The following is a 20,758-nucleotide window of genomic DNA, read 5'->3' on the forward strand; positions in this document are numbered from 1 at the left end:
GAAGTATGTGCAGCAGCACAGAGGATCATTTGTTTTCTCAGCCATTCAACAAATATGAACGCGACCCCAATAGATCGGTCGGTGAGCTGTTATCGTTCACCTTGACCGCACGTTAACACTGACAGATCATTAGCACGGGACATCTCGAAAACAAGGACAGCAGCGAGGATGGAGGAAGCGGTCCGCCGTCCTCGGGCCACGTTCAAATGTCAGCGGCTATGTTAGCTAGGCCGCCGAAAGGCCCGGATCCCCTGGCTAGATGCATAGAATTGTTCCTCGCTCTCTTTTTACCCGCCTCATTTTCTTTGCAAATAAATGAAAGGTCGCCATATTTATCTAAACAAGCTATTTATGCGTAGAAGAAAATAACACCGCACATGCTAAATGCTAACATAGCATAGATCGGGACCAGGGAGGGAAACAAACTATTTTTATAGAAGCATTCATGCACAAGAAGTAACAGAGTGAGGACTAAAAACAAGATCCAGAATCAAATCGGAATGATTAGCCCGCTATCATTGCTAATGTTAGCTGGACGAGCAGGCACACGCACACAGCAAACGCACTTTATATTGTTTAACTGTTTACTTTTGAAGGAAATACTTAAACACACTTTATGTTGTTGAAATGTTTACTTTTGTTGTCTCAGGTTGTGATAGTGTGATTTATTTAATTTGCTACAGTGACTGTAAACACACTTTATATTGTTTAACCGTTTACTTTTGAAGAAAATACTTAAAGAATGTCTACCAAACCAGTTGTCTGAGATTGGGAGCTTGCTTTATTGAATTAGGATTACAGAATTTAAAACACTTTATGCTGTTGAAATGTTTACTTCTGTTGTGAACAAAATACTTCAAGTGCAGAATAAACATTGTGCAATAAATATTGAAGGTTATGTACCCATGTGTTCCACTTATTTCAACAATAACTCAGTTACTTTTTGAGTTACTATTTACATTTATTATAAAGTAATTCTGTTACTTTTTGAATCAAGTAGTGAGTAACTATAATAAATTACTTTTTGAAAGTTACTCCACCACTTTCCATGACAATGAGTAAAGATTTACATTTGAAATGAAAAGAAAAAAAAATGGGGAAAAAAAATCTAATCTATTGGCGGTGCTTGCAAACAGCGACGACCTAAGAAGCTTACACATCATCAGTCCACTTTTCGGAAACGCACGGATCATCAGATTAAAAAAAAAAGTGGGATTAAGTTCAACTCGTCGCCAATCTGATGGCAAGAGCCTCTTAAATAACCAACTCATGAATATTCATACAGTCGGGCCTGACGCTGGCCTATGATTGGCCGGTTGGCAGGCAGAAGGTGCAGTCCAGCAACAAAAAGTTAGAAAATATAGATTAGCAATCCGAGTCGTAGGATTGCACAGTAGTAACAGTGTTCCAGACACATTGCGTTCCAAATACTTCACATTTCGTGTGCCAACGGTGGCGGCAAAATGATAATGAACTGAACCCCAAATAGATGTGGAGCGTGAACGCTAACACTTTGTTAGCATGTGGCTTGGCGCGCTAAAAGTGAATCCCGCCCGATCTTGGGTGTTGTCGAGGTGCGAACGAGTGGCACATAATACTTGTCTACTTCATGTTTCTTGCTAAAATCTATCTCAGCATTGCAAAACAAAATTCATATTGCTACATGAATCGTAAAAAAAATCTGCAAATATTTGACACCCATCATAATACTGCATGAACGAATATATACTGTATGTTATACAGGAGCTACATATACATAACACCGCTCCCAAAAAAAAATCTGTGGCAAGTATGAATATAGAGTATGCAGCAATATGAGGGGACCTAAAACAGAACCCTGCGGTTCCTTGAGGACTCTTTGCTGAGTCAATTTGAAAACAAGGTATGTGGTGCAATGTCCTTTTTCAAATGTCAAACCTTTACTAGCAAAAGGTACGCTACGCTCTTTCTTTTGCTGAAACGCGAGGCGACTCAAAATATTGCTAAGGTCATGCCAAAGCAAGATTGCCACTTTGACCGAGAAGCTAGATTAGCGGTATCGACTCAGGCGCATTGTCCCGCTCGGCGTCAAACAATAGGTTGGGTTGGGTTGCCTCATCTTCCAATGCCCGCCGACTTCCCGTTGGATGGCAACGGCAACCTGATGAAAAGAAAGAAAAGTAACCCCCCGCCGACGCTGCGCCATTCATTACCTGTTACCGTGGCAACCGTGGCAAGCGAATGACAGCTTTGTGCCATAAATAGCAGTAGATTCCAGTCAGACAATGTTATTTCGGATGACCGTCTGCAACAGTGGTTGTCCTCATTAGCCAGAGGGGGCAACGCCGTGGACTGGTCGCCAGTCAATATCAGGGCACAATGAGTGCTATTGTAGATAAAGATAGAGACAGAAGATAGCTAGGTGGTCAAACAATGGTTCATATTCAGTCCATATTTCTAGACAATCAGATAGCTAGGTGGACAAAGTTCATATTCAGTCCATATTTCTAGACAATCATGTCTTTTGTTTCATGTTGTATTTTGCAATCAAGAAGAACATTGTAGTCTATCAATCAAGGCACTAAAGGACAATATGATGAAAATTGATCAATTTCAAGACTAGAGTCTATTTTGGGGTCATCTTTTTAACTGTGTATGTACAGCCCCGCTCATTTGCATTGAAGAAGAGTCGCGTCCAATCCTCTCACCGGCCGTAAGTCTGAAAGGTCTTTAAGAGCTTAAAAAGAGCAACCGATTTTACGCTGTGGCCTGCTGCTATTTTTAGTGGTAGGATGCTGGCTAATTCGCCTCGACACTGTACTTGTGGGGAAACGTCCCAAAATAAATCCTCAAGGACAAAATTACTTCATTTGAGACAAATGCACACCCACACTTCCACCTTTCCCGATTGTTCTGGGCAGTCGGACGACAGTTAATTTATTTTCTGAATTTTCCTTAATAATTGGTTTTCACTATGAAAGCAAAAACAAACCTGATGAAAATCAAGCAGTAGAAAAAGAGCACATCATGTAATGATGTAATGAACATGTAATCAATCAATAAATCAACTGATCATGTGGTAAACTGACGAAAAGTAATAAAAAAGTTAGATGACGTCAGCTTACCGTTATATCTCGTGCACGCGCGCGCTCGCCCTCCACACCTGCGCGTTCCATCACGGTGCATTCATGGACCCTCGGTTGTTTGAGCGTCATCGGGAGACATGCACTTCAAGAGTGTGGAGGGGTTCTTTCGTTTCTTTTCTCATCTTCTTTTTTGGGATTCCCGTCATCGTTCAAACATTTCCTGTTGCTGTGCTACCGAGAAGGAAGTTCTAAGTCAGTGCGACGGGCGGCTTCCGTCTTGTCTTGTGACGGTCCAAAACCGCCCCCCCCCCCAACACACACACACATACACACACACACATACACACACAGTGAGCCGTAGCCGTGCTCGGACGTTAACTCGAACGCTGGGCAGGCTTCACGTCCGCGGAGCGGGTTCGGTTTGCGTCGTCATCGACGACGACGGATTCTGCGCTCTGTACTGACTTTGGCGGTGGGTCGGGTGCCGTCAGGACACGGAAGTGGTGGCCTGCCTTAGCCATTGCGATGCCAGGTGGCGTCAGAGAACATGGAGGCTAACTAACTAGCTGCCCACGCAGCCTCTGCGGCACTTGGACGACACCAATATGCCGGCGGGTAAGAACGGAAAACATTTCCAACTTAAATGGCGATTACTATCTCGGACGGGGACGCGAGCATTGACAAGTCCGAGATCAAATACGAGTGGTGCGTTTAAGGACCCCGCGGCTGGGGAGGTGTGTTTCGACAAAAAGTGAACCCCCGTTTATCGCGGGGAGGCGTGCCAAACCAGCCGCGATTGGAAAAGAACCGCTATGTAGAGCCCTTTGTAAACATCTCTTTTTCTTGGAATTTAGACATGTTTAAAATCAGTTCCGATACTTTTATGATCTGTTTGGGGAGCTCTTTTTTTATTCTGTTCAGTTTTCTCCGTTTTCTCTTACTTATTTTTATCTATTACATCACTTCCGTTGGGGTGGGACAAACCAAATAAGGTCCATTAAAATATTTTCTGACAGTAATCCGGTCCGTGGTGCTAAAAACGTTGGGGACTGCTGTTGTAGACTATAAATGATGGGCTGACCCCACCCCCACACATTGGATCAGCCCTCTGGGGAAAATTACGGCTCTCCCGATTATCCAGCACGCCATTGGTGGTCGATTGACATCTTGGGAAAGTCCAACAGCTCTTATGAGTGTAGGTGGTGAACTCACCCCGGACCCTACCTGTACGACCCGCGAGCGCCAAAGCTGTCGGAAATGATTCCGAGGTGGCGTTGGCGCTGTCCTGGAAGACGGATTAGTGTCTGGGAAAGGTCACGACTCTAATGAACGCCGGCTCTGCAGACACGAAACAAAGCTGCCCTGGCCAGCCTCACACAACGTCCCGATCAAGTCACAAATCCACACTTGGACTGGAGAGACTTTGGTTGCGTCCTATTTTTGTGTGTGAGTGAGTATATGAGAACGTGTGTATTGGTCATGCCCATTGGCACGTTAGCGCTTTGCGGAGCACTGCAGCTTCAATCGCAGCGTGATGAGGCGAAGCGCTGCAAGGGCAGAGAGAGAGGGCGACCGAGGGCCAGATGCCTAAGAGAGAGAGAGCGACATGTCAACGTCTGCCTGACAGGCCGAGCGCCGCTTCATCTCCTGCACATCGAGTCGGGAAGGAATCTACTTTGCTAAAACCAAGGCGTGTGGGTGCGTGTGGGCCTCCTAGTGTGGAAGCTTCCCAGCACAGTGGCCGGCGACCATTCATCCGCGCTCTCGTCTCAGGTGTTTGACCCACTCCCGCTCAGTGTCTAGTCAGATGCCAGCATTCAGACAGGTGCTCCAACCAATGAGAGGGAGGGAGGCTGTGTTTGGTCCGTTCATACGTGAGCGCGCCTGGCGCTCATGTTGCTCCTGCAGGCCAGCAGATGTTTGACGGGCGTCGGAGGACATTGAGCTTGTCTTTCATGCCTCATTAAGTCCCGCCCACTGCCATGCACGCTTCGAGCTGAATGTTCAGACTTTGAGAAAGTGCTATTGCAATTAGTGGCTATCTGTATGAATGGACGCACATTTCTGGCGGCGCTGCCTTTCAAAAGTCTGAAAGTTGAACCGAGGCGCTCCTCCATTTGAAATGTGAAAATCTCTTTTGTTCCATTTTAATAGCTAATTTGTTGTTTCTTGCAATCAAATAAACTCGCATCGTTTGGGCACCTTTGCTAGGTTCTTACATTTCAATAAACATGTCAAACTAGGATAATTTCAATTTCATTGAGGCCTGAGTCTTCTTCGAGACCATCCAGCAGCTTCTCTGCATTGCTACCCGAGATGGCGAGTGTCTCGCAAGTTGCATTGTAGTCGAGAGCAAGCAGGAGAGAAAACGGACGAAGGAACTGCAACTTGGCTAGCGTGCTAACGGTCCGTTATGCTGATGTTGCAGGAGTTTGCGGCTGCTGCGGGCCGCTCAGACCCCGCTACAAACGTCTGGTAGACAACATCTTCCCAGAGGACCCCAAGGTGAGATGACTCGTTCTTTGTGTTTTTCAAAGATCATTCCGACTCACACACACACAAAGCTGTGACGCTAATTTCGTAGCCAACTCGTTAGCCTTCAAATGTCCTTCCAAGTTGAGTGCATTCCAAAACAAGATAACTTTTCCTTTACAGGTACAAACATATTTTCATGCAGGTCGGAAGGACCTCGAGTCTGTGCTAGCTATTTGTTCTTAGCATTGTTAGCATTCTTGATAACATCCCCGTACCGTACTCCGCGTTCTCACACTCAGAACGGTCTGAGCAAGTCGGACATGGAGAAGCTGACCTTTTACGCCGTGTCGGCTCCGGAGAAGTTGGACCGCATCGGGGCGTACCTGGCGGAGCGCCTCAGCCGCGATGTGGTGCGCCATCGCTATGGGTGAGTAGCACGGGCCGCAATTGGTGCCCATAAGGGTTGTTGGGCCATTGTACGCCCTGAGCAGGAGGCAGATGCTACGTTAGCATTGTGGCTAGTGCCTGGTGTGCATAGAGAGTGAAAGGGGCTGTTTCTGTGTGTGCTTGCTGCTCAGGAACGTGGTGATTGCCATGGAGGCCCTGGACCAGCTGCTGATGGCCTGTCACTCGCAGAGCATCAAACCCTTTGTGGAGAGCTTCTTGCACATGGTGGCCAAGCTACTGGAGTCTAGGGAACCTGACCTCCAGGTTCTGGGGACCAACTCGGTGAGAACACTGTGTGCATGCGGAAGAATGTGCAAGGGGGGTCCAGACACGAGCTCCCTCGCGTTCTCTCTTTGAAAACGTTTTTTTTCCTTGCCTGCTCCATGGTGAACGCTTCATCCCAGCAGGAGGCCGAGCTGCAGCATTTACCACTGATGATTTTTATTTATGAGTGGGCTTTTCTTTGGCGAGCGGCCCCTTTTCTATTTGTGGTATTTCGAGGCTGACGAAGGAGCCGGCAGCTTCGAGGCGGGGCGGCGCTTTGGGGTTCACTCTTGGGTTAATGGCAATTTCTTCCTTCACAACGCGGCCTCGTCTGTGTGATTGTGTGCTTGCGTCTAGTCTGCGTGGGATCCTTGATGCGTCACGGCGCAGGAAAAAGAAAGAGATGGCCGAAGCTGCTCATTAGGCACCAAGCCAGAGCAGCCATTTAAATCTGCTGCTCTCCCGCAGCAGCTCCTCTTTGTGCCACAGCAATATGAACTATGTATATGTGTGTGTATGTGTATTTTGGTCATGTGAAGTTGTCACTGATGAGTTTTTTTTTTTTTTTATACCCCCCCCCCCCCCCCCCTTCTGTAGTTTGTGAAATTCGCCAACATTGAAGAAGACACTCCATCCTACCACCGCCGCTATGACTTTTTTGTCTCTCAGTTCAGCGCCATGTGCCATTCCACCCACGAGGACCCGGACACCAAGACCAGGTCGGTACCTCTTGGTCATTGCTACAAACATTCTGTCCATGAACAGTTCCAGATATTGTAGATGGATACATCTGATTATAATGAGAGATACGTCATATGTCGGTATTGATGTATAGCCGTGGTCACGGACTCCGGTCCTCAAGGGCTCTCATCCACAATGTTTTTGAAATGATGACCTCATCAGCGAGCTCTGTACACACGTCATGGGCATTCTGTTCATTTCAATTAAAGACAGGTGCCCCGGAGGTGAGCCCTGATGTACACATTAGACGTAGATATCATCTTGACAGATGTATCCACGCGAGTCATTTTGTTATGCTCTTTCCATGTGATGCAAACATAATGAGAGCGTTTTTCAACTAATGTTGCACCCAACTGTTTTTTTCTTTTTTGTCCGCGGGCATCAGGATCCGAGTGGCTGGCATCAAGGGTCTGCAAGGGGTGGTCCGAAAGACTGTCAACGACGAGCTGCAGGCCATCATCTGGGAGCCGCAGCACATGGACAAACTCATCCCGTCCATGCTTTTCAACATGCAAGACTCTGATGACATGGAGAGGTAACACGAGAGATCTCCTCACAATACACTGGCGCCTCAACGTAAGAGCCATCAATTTAGAAATTTTTCAAGGTGCGAGCCACTTGATTGTCTATTTAGTTAATTAGTTTTTGGCATTTACTGTCATTTCAATGGGGAAAGATGATTTCGGATGGAGGCGTTTTGAGTGAGTTTGTTTTTGCCGTTCTCCTAAAGTCGTTTCCATGTCAACAGAAATCTTTTTTTAGACGTTTTCTTGCCTTCTTTTCTGTCTTCCTCCTTTGGCAGCTTTCCCCTGGCTAAGGGTGATTATTTCCCCACGCAACTGGAGCGTCTCCGTGTGTCACCGGTGTCCAATTATCTGACCGAGATCGGGCCGCCACCATCTGCCATTTTTAATGGCGTTCCCATCGGATGCTCGTACCGGCCTAACGACCTCGCCTGCCCGCGCCCTTCGCCCGGGCAGCCATGTGAAATATTTTTCAAGGGTCAAAGTACACCCATGCTGTTAGTTCTTGTGAGACATCTAATTTCTTAACTCTCAACTGAAAATAAACCCACAGTAACAGTTAAACCACCAACTGAAGAATTAAATCAGTAAACCTCATTCGAACAATGGCTAAGAATGTGTTTTAAGGTGCACGAGGTCATTCACAAGAGAGGAAGCGAGTGGCAACGCAAAAGGCCCTCCCCCCTCCGAGCCTCCGCTTAGTCCTGGCTTTTGTTTAACGTGACGTCTTTTCCAAAACACAAGGAGCGACATTTTTTGCAGATTTTCAGACCGAACCATTCGCCAACTGACTCTTCTCCATTCTGCGCTTTTAATGATGTCCTTTTGGACTCCAATTGTACAAATGTCATCTCATTTGATCCATTGTAAATAAAATATTTGGTGAGTAAACTGATGGTTGCGGTCCAACTCACGTTTGCTGTTTATATATATGTGTGTGTCAGGGTGGGGGCAGTGCATCCAAGCACGCCGTGCGTGTCGGGTCAAGACGGCAGCGAGAATCCGGCGGCGCTGGCTGAGAGCTGCTTTAGAGAACTGCTGGGACGCGCCGCCTACGGAAACATGAACAACGCCGTCAGACCCGTGCTCGTGTGGGTAACACACACATGCACGCACGCCGGGGCTGCCGGGTTGCACGCGACTCCGTTGCAATCACTTACGGAAAACACATCAAATAGATTGCACATAGTGGAAACAGTGGTAAACTATGCATGCAAGCGAAACGCACACACACACACACACACTAGTGATGACTTCCCCCTTGCAGCCATTCGATTGACTCACACTGTGAGTCATGTCAAGTGAGAACAAAGGTGTGGTCATTTGCATGCCACTTGTTCATTTTCAAGGCATTGAATGCACGTCTCGCCTCGTTATGAACGTTCAATTCCCTGGTCTTGGCCTTTGGGGGTCTCATGCCCTCCGGCGGTCGACCTCATGAAGCATCGCTGGTGTGTGACGCCGACCGGCGTCGTGTTGAGCGCCTCGCAGTCTTTGAACGGCTGCACGGCTTCTCTCTTTTCTTTCTTGTGGTGTCACTGGCCAGGCTGGGGGGTGCGATGCTGCTATAAATAGAAGCAGGGACGGAGGAGGAGGGCCAGGGGAGGGGGGCCAGGGGGGGCTCATATTGACGTCACGTCGGACTGCAGCTTAATAGAGGTTCTTGTCGGTCCTCTTAAAATGGAGGCTGTGCTTTTTGTATGCACTGCGAGTCATACTTGACAGCGTCAAGATGTCCTTGTGGATGATTCTGCAACAGTTTTAGCCTGGCAAGATTTTCTATGTTTGTTAGTTTATTTCCATGCATGGCTTCCTGAGACTTTTTTTGGCTTGGTGTCAAACTCATCTTTGAAGGCAATAGAAGCGCGCCAATCATGGAGTTGGCGACCATTCCGCTTTGCACGGTGTCAACATTCATGTGCGCGGGATCACAAAGGGAAAAATGTGCACATTGTGATGTCATTTGTTTGGGAACCTGATGGTGTGTGGAGAGAAGCTGGTGTTCTTGTCATTTTCGCCGCCAATAGTAAGGCCTGGTTATGGAAGCTAACGCTCATTTAGCACTGCCTAGCTCAGCGTGACAATCGGGGTGCGTGATTGACAGGTCGAAAAGCCTCCGGGACGGTCGCCGCATAACACCAGCGACCTCAGGGAGCGGTAGGCATCACGCCAGCTGCCGTCGTCCTCATCGAGAGGCGAGCGGCAGCTGCGGCCTAGTCGACGAGCCGATCTGTCGGCCGCCATCTGCGGCGCGCGACCTTGTGTCGACTTCCCGCGCACGCGTGACTTGGTGACATGAGGCTTTTGCGTCCACAGCCACCTGGACAACCATAACCTGTGGGATCCCAACGAGTTTGCCGTTTCCTGCTTCAGGATCATCATGTACTCCATCCAGGTCAGACTCCTCCTTCAGCAATTCCTCACAAAAATTCCATTTGAACTTCAACGAAGCCGCCGTCAGCCCAGCATGAAATGACAGCGTTGTTGTTCTCCTGGCGGCGTGGCAGGCGCAGCACTCTCACCACGTCATCCAGCAGGTCCTGGGTCACCTGGATGCCCACAACAAGAGCCAGCCTCGAGTACGTGCCGGCATCGTACAAGTGCTGCTCGAGACGGTGGCCATCGCTGCCAAAGGCTCCGTGGGTGAGTCATTTTTATACAGTGCACCCAAAATGTCGACTGAAAATTCCCTCGTAGCTATTTGGGAGTTTGGAATCAATCGTTCATCATTCCATCCATTTTCATCAGCGGTTTCCCCACACGTTCCACGATGTCGCTCGGCACGGCTTTTGTGTGTGTGTGTGTTTGACCATCTGCATTTTGGCAAAATAAACCAAATGTCTGGCGGCCAGGAAGCATCCAAGAGTGCAAAGGAGGCGATGCGGCGGACAGCGAACACGCCACCCCTCCCAACCTGTGGCTCGGTACGCCATCAAACGTAGGGCCACATGTCGTCGGGCAGGGCTGGGGAAAATCACCGCGCCTTTATGAAAATCAACTTGACATTTCTTTTGATTGTTGCAAATAACATTTGAATTTCAACAAATTAAATAATTGTAAATTAGAAATGGCTCGTCAGTTAAGTCAATTTTGAAATGTTTTTCTCAACATTTCTGGTTTTTGGTTGAAAATGAGACCCCGGAGCAGAAACGTTTGCCCAGACCTGATGTCACATGTGCCAACGTGTTCTAGCGTGTGCCAACATGTTCTAGCGTGTGCCAGCATGTTCTAGCCTGTGCCAACGTGTTCTAGCGTGTGCCAACGTGTGCAAGCCTAGCCTAGTCTCAGAGGCAAGCGGTCGTAGCGTGAGTTTGTTTGTCGGCGTGATACACGCAATTTGGACACTCACTGGCCACCGGGCGGCGCCGTTTGTTCAGGGCCGACGGTGCTGGAGGTGTTCAACACGCTGCTGAAGCACTTGCGCATGAGCGTGGACCTGGAGCTGGGCGAGGGCTCCCGCAGGAACTCGGCCGCCAGCAACTCGTCAGGCCGCAGCAAGGAGAGTGACGAGCGTATCGTGCAGAATGCCATCATTCAGACCATCGGTAAGTATTTGAACGCGACTAGTCCTGCATGTGTGCGCGCCCAGCCGACACGTTTTTCTTGCTCTCCGACAGGTTTCTTCGGCGGTAACCTGCCCGACTACCAAAGGGCCGAGGTAATGATGTTCATCATGGGAAAGGTGCCCGTCTACGGGACGCCGTGCCACACGCTGGACACCGTCAAGATCGGGTGAGTCGCAAGGATTGTCGTCGCTTCGAAGGGCCACCTTGCTACTTCACTCCGAATTTCCAGCCGCTGACGTTGTTGTTTTGTTTTTCCTCTCAATTTCCGGGACCTGCGGGGCTGACGCCTTCAGGCATCAGGGGACCAAGAGGATCCAGACCATGTTGCTCAGCTCCCTCATTATGGTCAGACACCACTCTTTAAATTAAAACGGGTCTTATTCCGCATCTTGATTTGGGTGCCGTTACTTGCAGGTGACGTCCGGTTTCAAGTCCAAGTCGATGTCGGGCGCTCTGCCGTCCCCCTTCCTGGACCCGCTCTTCTCCATCTCTTTGATGGAGGACAGCGAGCTGCGCCAGCTGGTGCTCGAGATCCTGCACAACATCATCGACAGACACGACAACCGCGCCAAGCTACGAGGAATCAGGTGCCGCCCGCGACTTGCCGCCGACCTCCGACTGGCTGCCAAATACGATTGATTTGACTTCTGACGAATGCAATATACGTTGAAAATCATCTTCTGCCTGTCCTTTCCTCTTTGGACATATCCATGTGCGTGCCCAAGGATCATCCCCAATGTGGCGGCTCTAAAGATCAAGCGAGAGAAGATTTCCAAGCAGGACGTGGCATTTATGAAGAAGGTTGGTCATTATGGTATTTTTTGCTCCATTCGCTCGGAAACCCCAAAGGTCGCTCATTATCGGCCGCTGTTGTGATGAGGCGCGGAAACTAGGAGTAAGGCTCACTTGTGTGTGTGTGTGTGTGTGTGTGTGTGTGTGTGTGTGTGTGTGTGTCAGCACGGCCAGCAGCTGTACCGCCACATCTACCTGGGCTGCAAGGAGGACGACAACGTGCACAAGAACTTTGAGCTGCTCTTCACCACGCTCGCCATCCTCACCATCGAGCTGGCCAATGAGGACGTTGTCGTGGAGCTGGTCCGCCTGGCCGTTGCGGTGCAGGTCTGCGCCGCCCGAAGTCGCACCTCGCCCACATGCAAACATGCTCAGACTTTCAAACATCTGTTGTACCCGCACGTAGGACATGGCTCTGTCCGCGGAGGAGAATTTGTCCGTGTGGCTGCGTTGTAGCTTGCTGGCCTTGGTGGCGGCGTACCTCAACTTCCTGAGTCAGATGATCGCCAACGCTGCTTTCTGCCAGCACGTCAGCAAGGTCCGCGCCTCCAGCCGGCCCTTCGCCCGCACCTCTGCCAACGCCCGCTGTTGTCGTCTTTCAGGTGATCGACCTGCGCAACATGGACGCTCCCTACCTTCTCCCCGAGCACGTCTTCCGTGACAAGTGCCCGTAAGTCCAGCTTCTTCTTGTCTGTCTCACACCCCCCTCCCCCCTCCTCGTCCCCACGCTGAGCTCTCTCTCGATGTGGCGCGCACAGGCTTCCCGACTGCCTGGACAGGGACGACGTGGCGCTCTTCTTCCAGAGCACTGACATGGCCGAGAGTCTGGCGGGCGCTGGCTACAACGCCGACAGACTCAACGTTCCCTATGTGCCACAGGTCACAGGTAACGTCACCTTTGGCCTTCTCCTCTTCTCTTTTGCTCCTCTCCTCTTAAATTGTCCATCCTGACATCATTCTCCCGGTCACCAGTTTCTCGTAGTTTCTTGTCCATTTTGCGCAAGGTCTGCTCCAAGCGGAAGCTTCGTTTTGAAAATTGTTACGTGACTTTGATGTTTCCCTCTTCTGTCAGTGCTTTACACAGTGGGCAAAATCCTGCACAGGTGCAAACAGACGTCCAGAGGTAACCATAGCAACTGTAGTCACCAAGCAGAGCACCTACGTGACCTTTGAAATAGGCGTTCTCAAACCTTCGGGGTCCGGTGAGCAAGAACTACCTAACAAGCTCAAATTGATTCGATTTGGACAATGGAGGTTGCTACCGGACGAAGAAGATAACAATCATTGCCGCGTTTGGTTTGGTTTTACTCAACTTTGTCTGTGTTGGCGGTAGCCCTTGAGATGAAATTTGATGTCTCAGAATCATTTTTCATTCCAAAACAAAGCGGGTAGTAATAAATCGACATTTGACAAACTCACCAATTACCAAATATTTGGTTTGTATTCCAATCTCGGCACTCGGGATCTCTTAGTGCGGAGGTGTGGCTATGGAGGCGAGCCAACAATACACATCATTTAGTGCGATATTTATGAGGGGACCCCAGTTTGAGAAGCGCAGCCTTGTAGTGTTGTTGAGTCGTGTACTGTTTGCACCGCTAATACTTGTGCCCGCCCCCCGCGGCTCACATGGCACCATGGTGAGTATTTGACAAACTCTTTCTTTCATGTTGTGGTTGGAGGAAGTCCTTTATCTTGTGTTAGCTTGTGTTAGCCTCATAGCTAAAAGTAGCGCCAACGGGAAGCGCTCACGGAGTTCTCTGCGTAGCCGCTGCCAACCTGTTAGCGCTGACCGTGCACCATCCCGCAGATGAAGAGCGCCTGACCCGGAGAAAGAGCTTTGTGGACACCATCTCCTTACAAGTGGACATCCTGGCCAGCAGCCTGCCCGACAAGGTCAGTCGATACGCCCAAGACGCCGACGGCTATCCTCTGACCACTTTCTGCCACCAGAGGGTGATAGTGAGCAAGTCGACTACAGTTGACCTTGATTTCTCCTTCTATCAAGTCTTATTGTCATCTACAGTATGTTTGTACAACGGTCCCTCGCAGTCTCCTTTTCTTCCTCTGCGAAGAATGAAGAGCAGAATTCTTTGTTCTGCTTGATTTGTTTGATGGTTGAAAATTGATTTGAGTCCTGTTGACCTGCCGTTAACTTTCTTATGGTGCAACAAACCCGCGTGTGTGTTTAGTCGCAGCTGGCCGAGGAGATCACCTTTGAGACCCTGAAGAAAGCCATCGGTAAGATTACAAAAAGACAACAGCGACAAACATCAGACTGTGAACACCTCCCCATTGCGTGCGTGTAGACACGAGTGTCCTGGAGGATCAAGAACGCGAGCGTCGCCGGCAGGTGATGGAGAAATTCCAGAAAGCTCCGTTTGAGGAGATCGCGGCGCACTGCGAGTCCAAGGTACTCACAGCACATTTAACAGCGGCGCCTCCGCTCACCTAACCTGCCCCCCTCGCGTGTCCATGTAGGCCAACATGCTACACGAGCGTCTGGCGCACATCTTTGAACTCACCATCAGGTAAGTACCCAACATCATCACTCGATGCTCGACTCGCAATGAGCTCATGGCGTGACGTGCCCCACCCAGACCTCCCCCAAGCCCATCCGGCGTGCTGTCAGTTTCCTCAGGCCACACCCAGCACCAGTCGGTGCCCATCTACGAGATGAAGTTTCCTGACCTCTGCGTCTACTGAGCGCACGTCCACACATAGGCGTTTGTAGTGTTGTCACTCATATCACAGCATATGGAAAGAGCAGTATCATCATCACCGTGCACTTTTCACGAGCGTCAACGAACCTTGAACACCTTTCAGAATTCAAAATGGCCACCGAAAAAAAGAAGTTTGGCCTTTTAAGGAAAGAACTTTGGATTTACAGCTTTGGATTAACTCCCAAGAAAGTAAAGAATTCCACACAAGCGTGAGGACGCTTGGCAAACTCTCTCTCGCAAGCGGACGCTTCCATCTGGCCTCCAAATGAATGTTAACGATAGAGGCGCCGCAAACGGGTCCGCTCAATCAAGCGCAGTAGGAAACAGATGCCCATCCGCTTGATTTTGCCGAGCAAGTGTGGTTAGCTTTAGCGCTCGATGCTCCATTTATCAATCACAGTCAACTTGATTGTATTGCGGAAGACAGGAAGTCACTTGTCGGGTTGGCAACGTTGTTTCACGTGGCTTGGTCTGGATTTAACGCCTTTGGTGCGTTCACAGCAAACGATGGACGCTCGTTATTTTGAAAGCGCTTTGTTGTTTGTGGTCGAATCATGACAATGTTGCGGAAATAAAGTTCACTCGACACTCCATCTTGACAAAGTGCGTCTTCCTTGGCACATTGCTTTGATTTCAGCGGCCTTTACTAGGCTTCTTCCTCTTCCTGTTTGTAAGCTCTCCTTTTTTGGCTATGAGAGGGAAGAGCTTCCAAACGAGAGACTGCCCAAATGGATTTTTGTTTTTTGCCCATTTCAGTAAAATGCAGAACAAAAAACCTAAGGATGACATGTAATCATGTTACGGAGGGTGTGTGTAAGAGTTTTTTTTTGTTGTTGTTGTTTTTTTTATTAGTTTTTGACACCAATAAAAGGCATGATGGAAGAGGATTGAGGCATGTTTCCATGGTAACAGCTGGCGACATGCTGCAGCATCAAGTAAAAATAGACCAACCCTCTTGTTGTTCTAAAAATCACAACACGATGTCTGGACTACAATATCCTATGCAAACTGAGCTATTTCCAAATATGGCTGTCATATCTACTTGACTAGTACAGATATACAACACACCAACAAACTCTGCAGATCAGTCCACAGAATCTCCTTCCCTCTCAGTAAGTGCAATTTGGGCAATCATACGTTTCAACAAAGCCCAGCTCAGGTAATTGGAAAACATTTTGACGATGGAGAAGTGAAACGTCAGTGATTTAGCGCGTTTGTTGTTGTTTCTTGAGCGGTAGCAACGTGGCGTGTGTGACGTTTGTCTGTCTCCATGCGCGCTGGTAAAAGCCCAAATAAGAAAATTTGTCAGTGGAACGTTTCAAGAAAGAATAGAACAGCATATTTCTTTGTATTGTGGGGCAACTTGTAAACAAAAGCCGCAGCCACCTAGCTTTTTGGGTGTAAGGTAACAGGTTGGAAGATGTTAAGCGTGGTCGATACTCGTGTTTCCTAAAGTGCCTGAATGCAGCACCGGCGTTGGTTTCTATGGCAACGCCGGACATCGAAAACGAAAGATGGTTCACAGTAAGTGCGCATTTTCCTCTCAACCAAATCGTCTAATCAAACACAGACCAACTAATTCAACAAACTAATTGGTGACAAAGTGAATGATTGCCCGACTAGTAGCATTATAGCTATGATGCAAGCTACAAAAAAAAATAAAAAATCGAAGTAATTTAATGAGTAGACGACGAGTAGTCCTCTACAATGCAGTCGAAGTCAAGAGCAAGTAGTTTGTTGCCTGACTTACACTTTTCAAGCTGATTACCAGCTTATTAACTAGCGTATTGATTAGTTAACCGCTAACTAGTCCTCACCCGTGCACATAGTCACAGAAGACATGATCCGGCGCCGCGCCGAGCACAACGAGTGTGAGATCTTCTCCCTGGAGGAGGTCTCTCTGCACCAGCAGGACATCGAGAGGATCGAGCACATCGAGCGCTGGTGCAGGGATCTGAAGATCCTTTACCTGCAGAACAACCTCATACCACGAATCGGTGAGGCCCATCTCTCGGGTTTGCTCGTGTGCGTGTCGTAGAAGCCCTACAACAATAGTCAGCGTTTGTGTGTGTCTGTATCCATCCCGGTCAGAGAACGTGGGCCGCCTAAAGAAGCTGGAATACTTGAACCTCGCCTTGAACAACATACAGGTCATTGAAAACCTGCAAGGTGCGTTTGTGTAAACTTCACAAACTTCACAAAATGATGTGCTTACTAGCTGACCGATGGCACATAATTCACGTACATGAGGGAAAATAAGATCTCTTGTGAACGCCACTAAAACACTAATGTCAAAAAAAGGACACCATCAATCAGTTGTTGCAAGCGTTCACTGCCACCTGACGAATTTATTGCGTTTTATTATGGCGTGGAAGAGCGTCTTGCCAACTTTCTAAGGCATTGTAATGGCCCACGAAGCCCAGTAGATGGCAGCATCGCATCACTTTGGGTTGCAGATCATTATAGCCGCTCAGTCGAAGATGAAGTTCATCACGTCGACGGACGGACCCTGTTTTAGCACAGGGAATGCAGATGTACCGTGGAAGCGGTGCACGTGTGGCAGCATTTAGGAGAAGAAAAAAAACAGGGTGGCTACCTTGAAAACCTTAAAAGAGTGCGTGTGCGTGCGTAGGCTGCGAGAATCTGCAAAAGTTGGACCTGACGGTCAACTTTGTGGGGCGTCTGAGCAGCGTGGAGAGCCTGAAAGAAAACGTGCACCTACGTCAGCTCTTTCTGGTGGGCAACCCCTGCACGCTCTTTGAAGGCTACCGCAAGTACGTGGTCGCCACCCTGCCCCAGCTCAAGGTGACGAGGGTTTCAAAACTGCCTTTGGGTTCAGAGTTGGCTTTTCACGCAAGTTGCCTGTGTCCAGTGTCTGGACGGCACCGAGGTGACGCGCTCGGAGCGTATCTTGGCCAATCAGCGCCTGGAGGAGCTGAGGCGGCACATCCTGGAGCAGGAGGACCAATACCTGAGGAAGAAGGCCCAAGAAGAGGAGGCCAACGCCAAGCAGGCTGAGGAACCGCCAACTGGGTGGGTATGAGACTGGAATTGCTCTTTTTCAAGGCAGGGCAGCGCAATTTCACGAGGTGGATCTCCATTGCTGGGGAAGCGGTCCGCTCAAAGGGCCTCACTCCGTTTGTTTGCACGCAGTGCTCCTGAGCCACAGAATGAGTCAGATGAAGAGCGACGCGAGAAGGAATTCTGGCACACGCCGTGTGCCTTCACTCCGGAATCCCGCTTGGAGGCTCATCGCCACCTGGAGGCCAAGCGGAGGGCCAAGGACAAGTGAGTCTACTCACCAGCAGTACATGAGCAAAACTGACATTTTCAGCTGACAGGAGATGGCAGTAGCGTGCAAAATGGCCGCAATTGCTTTCCTATTCCGCAAAGGCCATATTCATCCACTTACCTTAGCTGCGGCCATCTTGTGGGATCTGCCTGCCCTCGTATGTCCAGTGTGATTGTGAAAGGGTTGTGGTCCGGTGAGTGACTCGGCTCAGCTCGGCAACGACTTTGCGAGCTGTCAACGTGACCGCTGGCGGCGAGTTATGACCATGAGGCACTCGCCGCGGCCCTGACCTTTGCGGACGCTTTGGCCATCTCGCTAGCAATGGGCGCGGCGAGCCGAGGCCAAGAAACATCAGCTGCCTTCTTGTCATTTTCATGACTGAAGTTTGAGTGCGCGAGTGACAGATGGCCGTACAACACTCATCTCGCGAGGGGTGAAGGACCTTGGCCATCTTCAGCCAGCCAGCAGCAACACGAGCATATACATCATCTAGCATGCTCACCCGACGGTGTTGTGTGTCCCTGCAGAGGCAACGAGAAGAAAGTCAAGCTCCCGAGGACTCTGATAACTGCTGATGGACGAGTTCTAAATGTCAATGAGCCCAAGTAGGCGCACACATGCACGCACACACACACACACACGATGACGAACTCTTGTGCCTTGGCAGGCTGGACTTCTCTCTGACGGAAGATGACGACAACAAGAGGATTATTTTGGACCTGGCGGTCTACAGGTGCGCTCATTTGGCAGCCCGACAGCACTGAGCCTGATAAATGTTTCATTGCAAGCTTGGAAACGTGAACTCCTGACTCCCCCCACAGGCACATGGACACCTCCCTGATGGACGTGGACGTGCAACCAACGTACGTCAAAGTCACCGTCAAAGGAAAAGTACGTTTTGAGCGAGTCGGCCCGCTCATTTTGACCTAGTTGGTAGACTGGACCACTTTGATGGAGGGAGGGAGGGGCAGGGAGAGGGTGATTCGTGGAAAAATGTCCAGTCATGACTAAGCCGCTTGTTAAGTGGCAAATCCCGATGGTGCAGGTATTTCAGCTGGTTCTGCCGGCCGAGGTCAAGCCCGACAGCTCGACGGCCCGGCGCTCGCAGACCACAGGACACTTGCTGCTCCACATGCCCAGGGTACGCACACATACACACACATGCGAGTGGTCCACTCTGACTCTCGTTCGTCGCCTTACTATGAAGGCTCAAGGTGAACTGGAGGTGACAAAAAGCGCCGCTCGGCCGTCCAAAAACGACCGCCGCCCCCATCGCAGCTCGGCCGACAGTAAACAAAGGTAAAAGTCCCACACGGCGAGGTTCGGCTTGGCTACTTTTCAAGATTCCATCAGATTGATTTTAAACACATGCGTTTGTACGCTGGTCAAAGTATTGATGCAGCAAACAAAACCTGCCTGTGCAGGTGTGACAGGTCAAAGTTGAGGGCGCGAGACAATCGAGCGACTTTCTCATGCATCTGAACTACCGGCGTTTTTTTGATGAGTACAGCGCTTGCCTTTGGCTGACCCCGGGATCGATGGCGCCATGTTTGTTTCCACCGATTTCCTCGCAGCCACCCGGATGTCGCGAAGGTGCGACCCCGCTAGCGGGTCAGGTGGTTGGGCAGCATAACCCCAGTGGGTCGGCAGACAAGCGCCTCGGTGCGCTCCGCCTCTTATCTGCACGCTGCCTCTTATCTGCACGCCAGCAGATGAGCTTAAGATGGGCCCCATGACCTGGCCACGCTCCCCTGACGCTAAGCGGGAGTCTGCAAGACGCTCACGACGCTCGCCGCCGCCTCAAACTCAATTAGAGTCGTCGGTGAAGGCCGACACAGTGCGCTGCAAAACCTTCTCCGAGGTCGGGATGTCGTCCAGCGATGCGCGCGACTGCTAATTGCGTTCCGAATCGGTGGCAGCTCAGGGCGTCCTGATGCCACCTATTGTCAACCGTTGTCTTCATGTAGCCCCTCCCCCAAACGTCACAGCCATGTTGGACACATCCCGTCACGGCTCGGGCCTACTTCTGGGCCGGCCGCCTAAGAGCGAGCAACATGTAGCTAAGCAAGCGCCCAACCTAGCATCTGTTTGCGTCCGGTTGACTCCACAGGGGCCGTGGCGTTGCCGAGTGGCTGGAAGTGGACGCTGGCGGAAAGGTGGACATCGCCAACATCGTGGTGGCACACCGGCGCGCCACCGAAGGGCCGTTGGACACCTCTGGCCGGGGTCCTGTCATTGACGAGGAACCCTCGGAGGCATTTGTGGACGACCTCGAGGTCCCGCCGCTCATTTAAGGCCAGAACAGAACAGGCCCGAGATCAACAAGTTGAGATGTTCGTAAGCTCAACTCATGAAGAAGCGAAAAAAAAAAAAATCTATGACTCTGGCCCACTTGGTTTTGTGCTTGAGAGCGAGCGTCCTCGATGACATCTCGAGATCTGGTCAATCAAAGCCGTCGTTTGCTCGGATCGCCTTAATGTCGGTCAACAACGTGGAATAAAAATGTGCATCTTCTAATCCTCTGCTCCCCGTCTGGAGTTCATTCCTTTTGTGTCTGTTGCCATGACGACACGAATCATCCTCGATTGCTGAGTCAGCAGGTGCACTTGGGTCGGGAAGGACCACTCGGGACCATGCTCTCTTTTTGCCTTCCTCTCTTTCTCCCTTTTCGACGTGTCCCTCTTACTTTTTGCTTGCATCTTGCCAAAGGGAGGGAGGTCACGCGCCCTCGTCCGACAAGTCGAGACGGTGGCTCTGGAGAGAACTGGCAGAGCCTCCAGTCGGGTTGGCCGAAATCGTCCCGCCGCTGGTCATTTGCAGCCGTCATCTTCATTGCTGCTAATTAGCACGAAGGCGACAATGAAGTGGGCTG

At 50.0% G+C, this 20,758-nt stretch overlaps 2 protein-coding genes and 1 long non-coding RNA gene across 5 annotated transcripts; 2 read left to right on the top strand and 1 right to left on the bottom strand.

Moving 5' to 3' along the window:
• Positions 1 to 747: 747 nt before the first annotated feature.
• Positions 748 to 4,445, bottom strand: LOC148387325 (uncharacterized). The gene is made up of 3 exons (XR_015862457.1): positions 4,290 to 4,445; positions 3,105 to 3,296; positions 748 to 2,365 (listed from the first exon to the last, which is right to left on the bottom strand). It is a non-coding gene; the product is annotated as an uncharacterized LOC148387325 (long non-coding RNA).
• On the top strand, positions 3,366 to 15,187 carry efr3a (EFR3 homolog A (S. cerevisiae)). 3 transcript variants are annotated; one of them, XM_088395588.1, is made up of 25 exons: positions 3,366 to 3,680; positions 5,494 to 5,570; positions 5,840 to 5,967; positions 6,119 to 6,269; positions 6,849 to 6,970; positions 7,378 to 7,527; positions 8,461 to 8,607; positions 9,833 to 9,911; positions 10,024 to 10,159; positions 10,369 to 10,440; positions 10,894 to 11,061; positions 11,134 to 11,248; positions 11,376 to 11,427; positions 11,497 to 11,669; positions 11,808 to 11,883; positions 12,040 to 12,201; positions 12,281 to 12,412; positions 12,477 to 12,544; positions 12,633 to 12,760; positions 12,947 to 12,997; positions 13,682 to 13,767; positions 14,064 to 14,112; positions 14,181 to 14,284; positions 14,353 to 14,402; positions 14,472 to 15,187. In XM_088395588.1, the coding sequence occupies exons 1-25, from the start codon at positions 3,671 to 3,673 to the stop codon at positions 14,575 to 14,577; spliced, it is 2,592 nt and encodes an 863-aa protein (XP_088251714.1). In that variant the 5' UTR covers positions 3,366 to 3,670; the 3' UTR covers positions 14,578 to 15,187. The 3 variants fall into 3 exon arrangements, with proteins under 3 accessions (XP_088251714.1, XP_088251712.1, XP_088251713.1); XM_088395586.1 differs by lacking the exon at positions 12,947 to 12,997 and having other exon boundaries at positions 3,368 to 3,680; XM_088395587.1 differs by lacking the exons at positions 10,369 to 10,440; positions 12,947 to 12,997 and having other exon boundaries at positions 3,369 to 3,680.
• Positions 15,188 to 15,847: 660 nt separating this feature from the next.
• Positions 15,848 to 20,403, top strand: dnaaf11 (dynein axonemal assembly factor 11). The gene is made up of 12 exons (XM_088395589.1): positions 15,848 to 16,118; positions 16,424 to 16,591; positions 16,686 to 16,763; positions 17,227 to 17,399; positions 17,467 to 17,627; positions 17,748 to 17,882; positions 18,414 to 18,491; positions 18,554 to 18,619; positions 18,708 to 18,777; positions 18,932 to 19,027; positions 19,094 to 19,185; positions 19,997 to 20,403. The coding sequence occupies exons 1-12, from the start codon at positions 16,109 to 16,111 to the stop codon at positions 20,178 to 20,180; spliced, it is 1,311 nt and encodes a 436-aa protein (XP_088251715.1). The 5' UTR covers positions 15,848 to 16,108; the 3' UTR covers positions 20,181 to 20,403.
• The last annotated feature ends 355 nt before the right edge of the window (positions 20,404 to 20,758 follow it).

Source organism: Syngnathus floridae, chromosome 14 (assembly GCF_059516105.1).
Source record: "Syngnathus floridae isolate MCC-2025c chromosome 14, RoL_Sflo_1.0, whole genome shotgun sequence".
In the NCBI taxonomy this organism is placed as follows: domain Eukaryota; kingdom Metazoa; phylum Chordata; class Actinopteri; order Syngnathiformes; family Syngnathidae; genus Syngnathus; species Syngnathus floridae.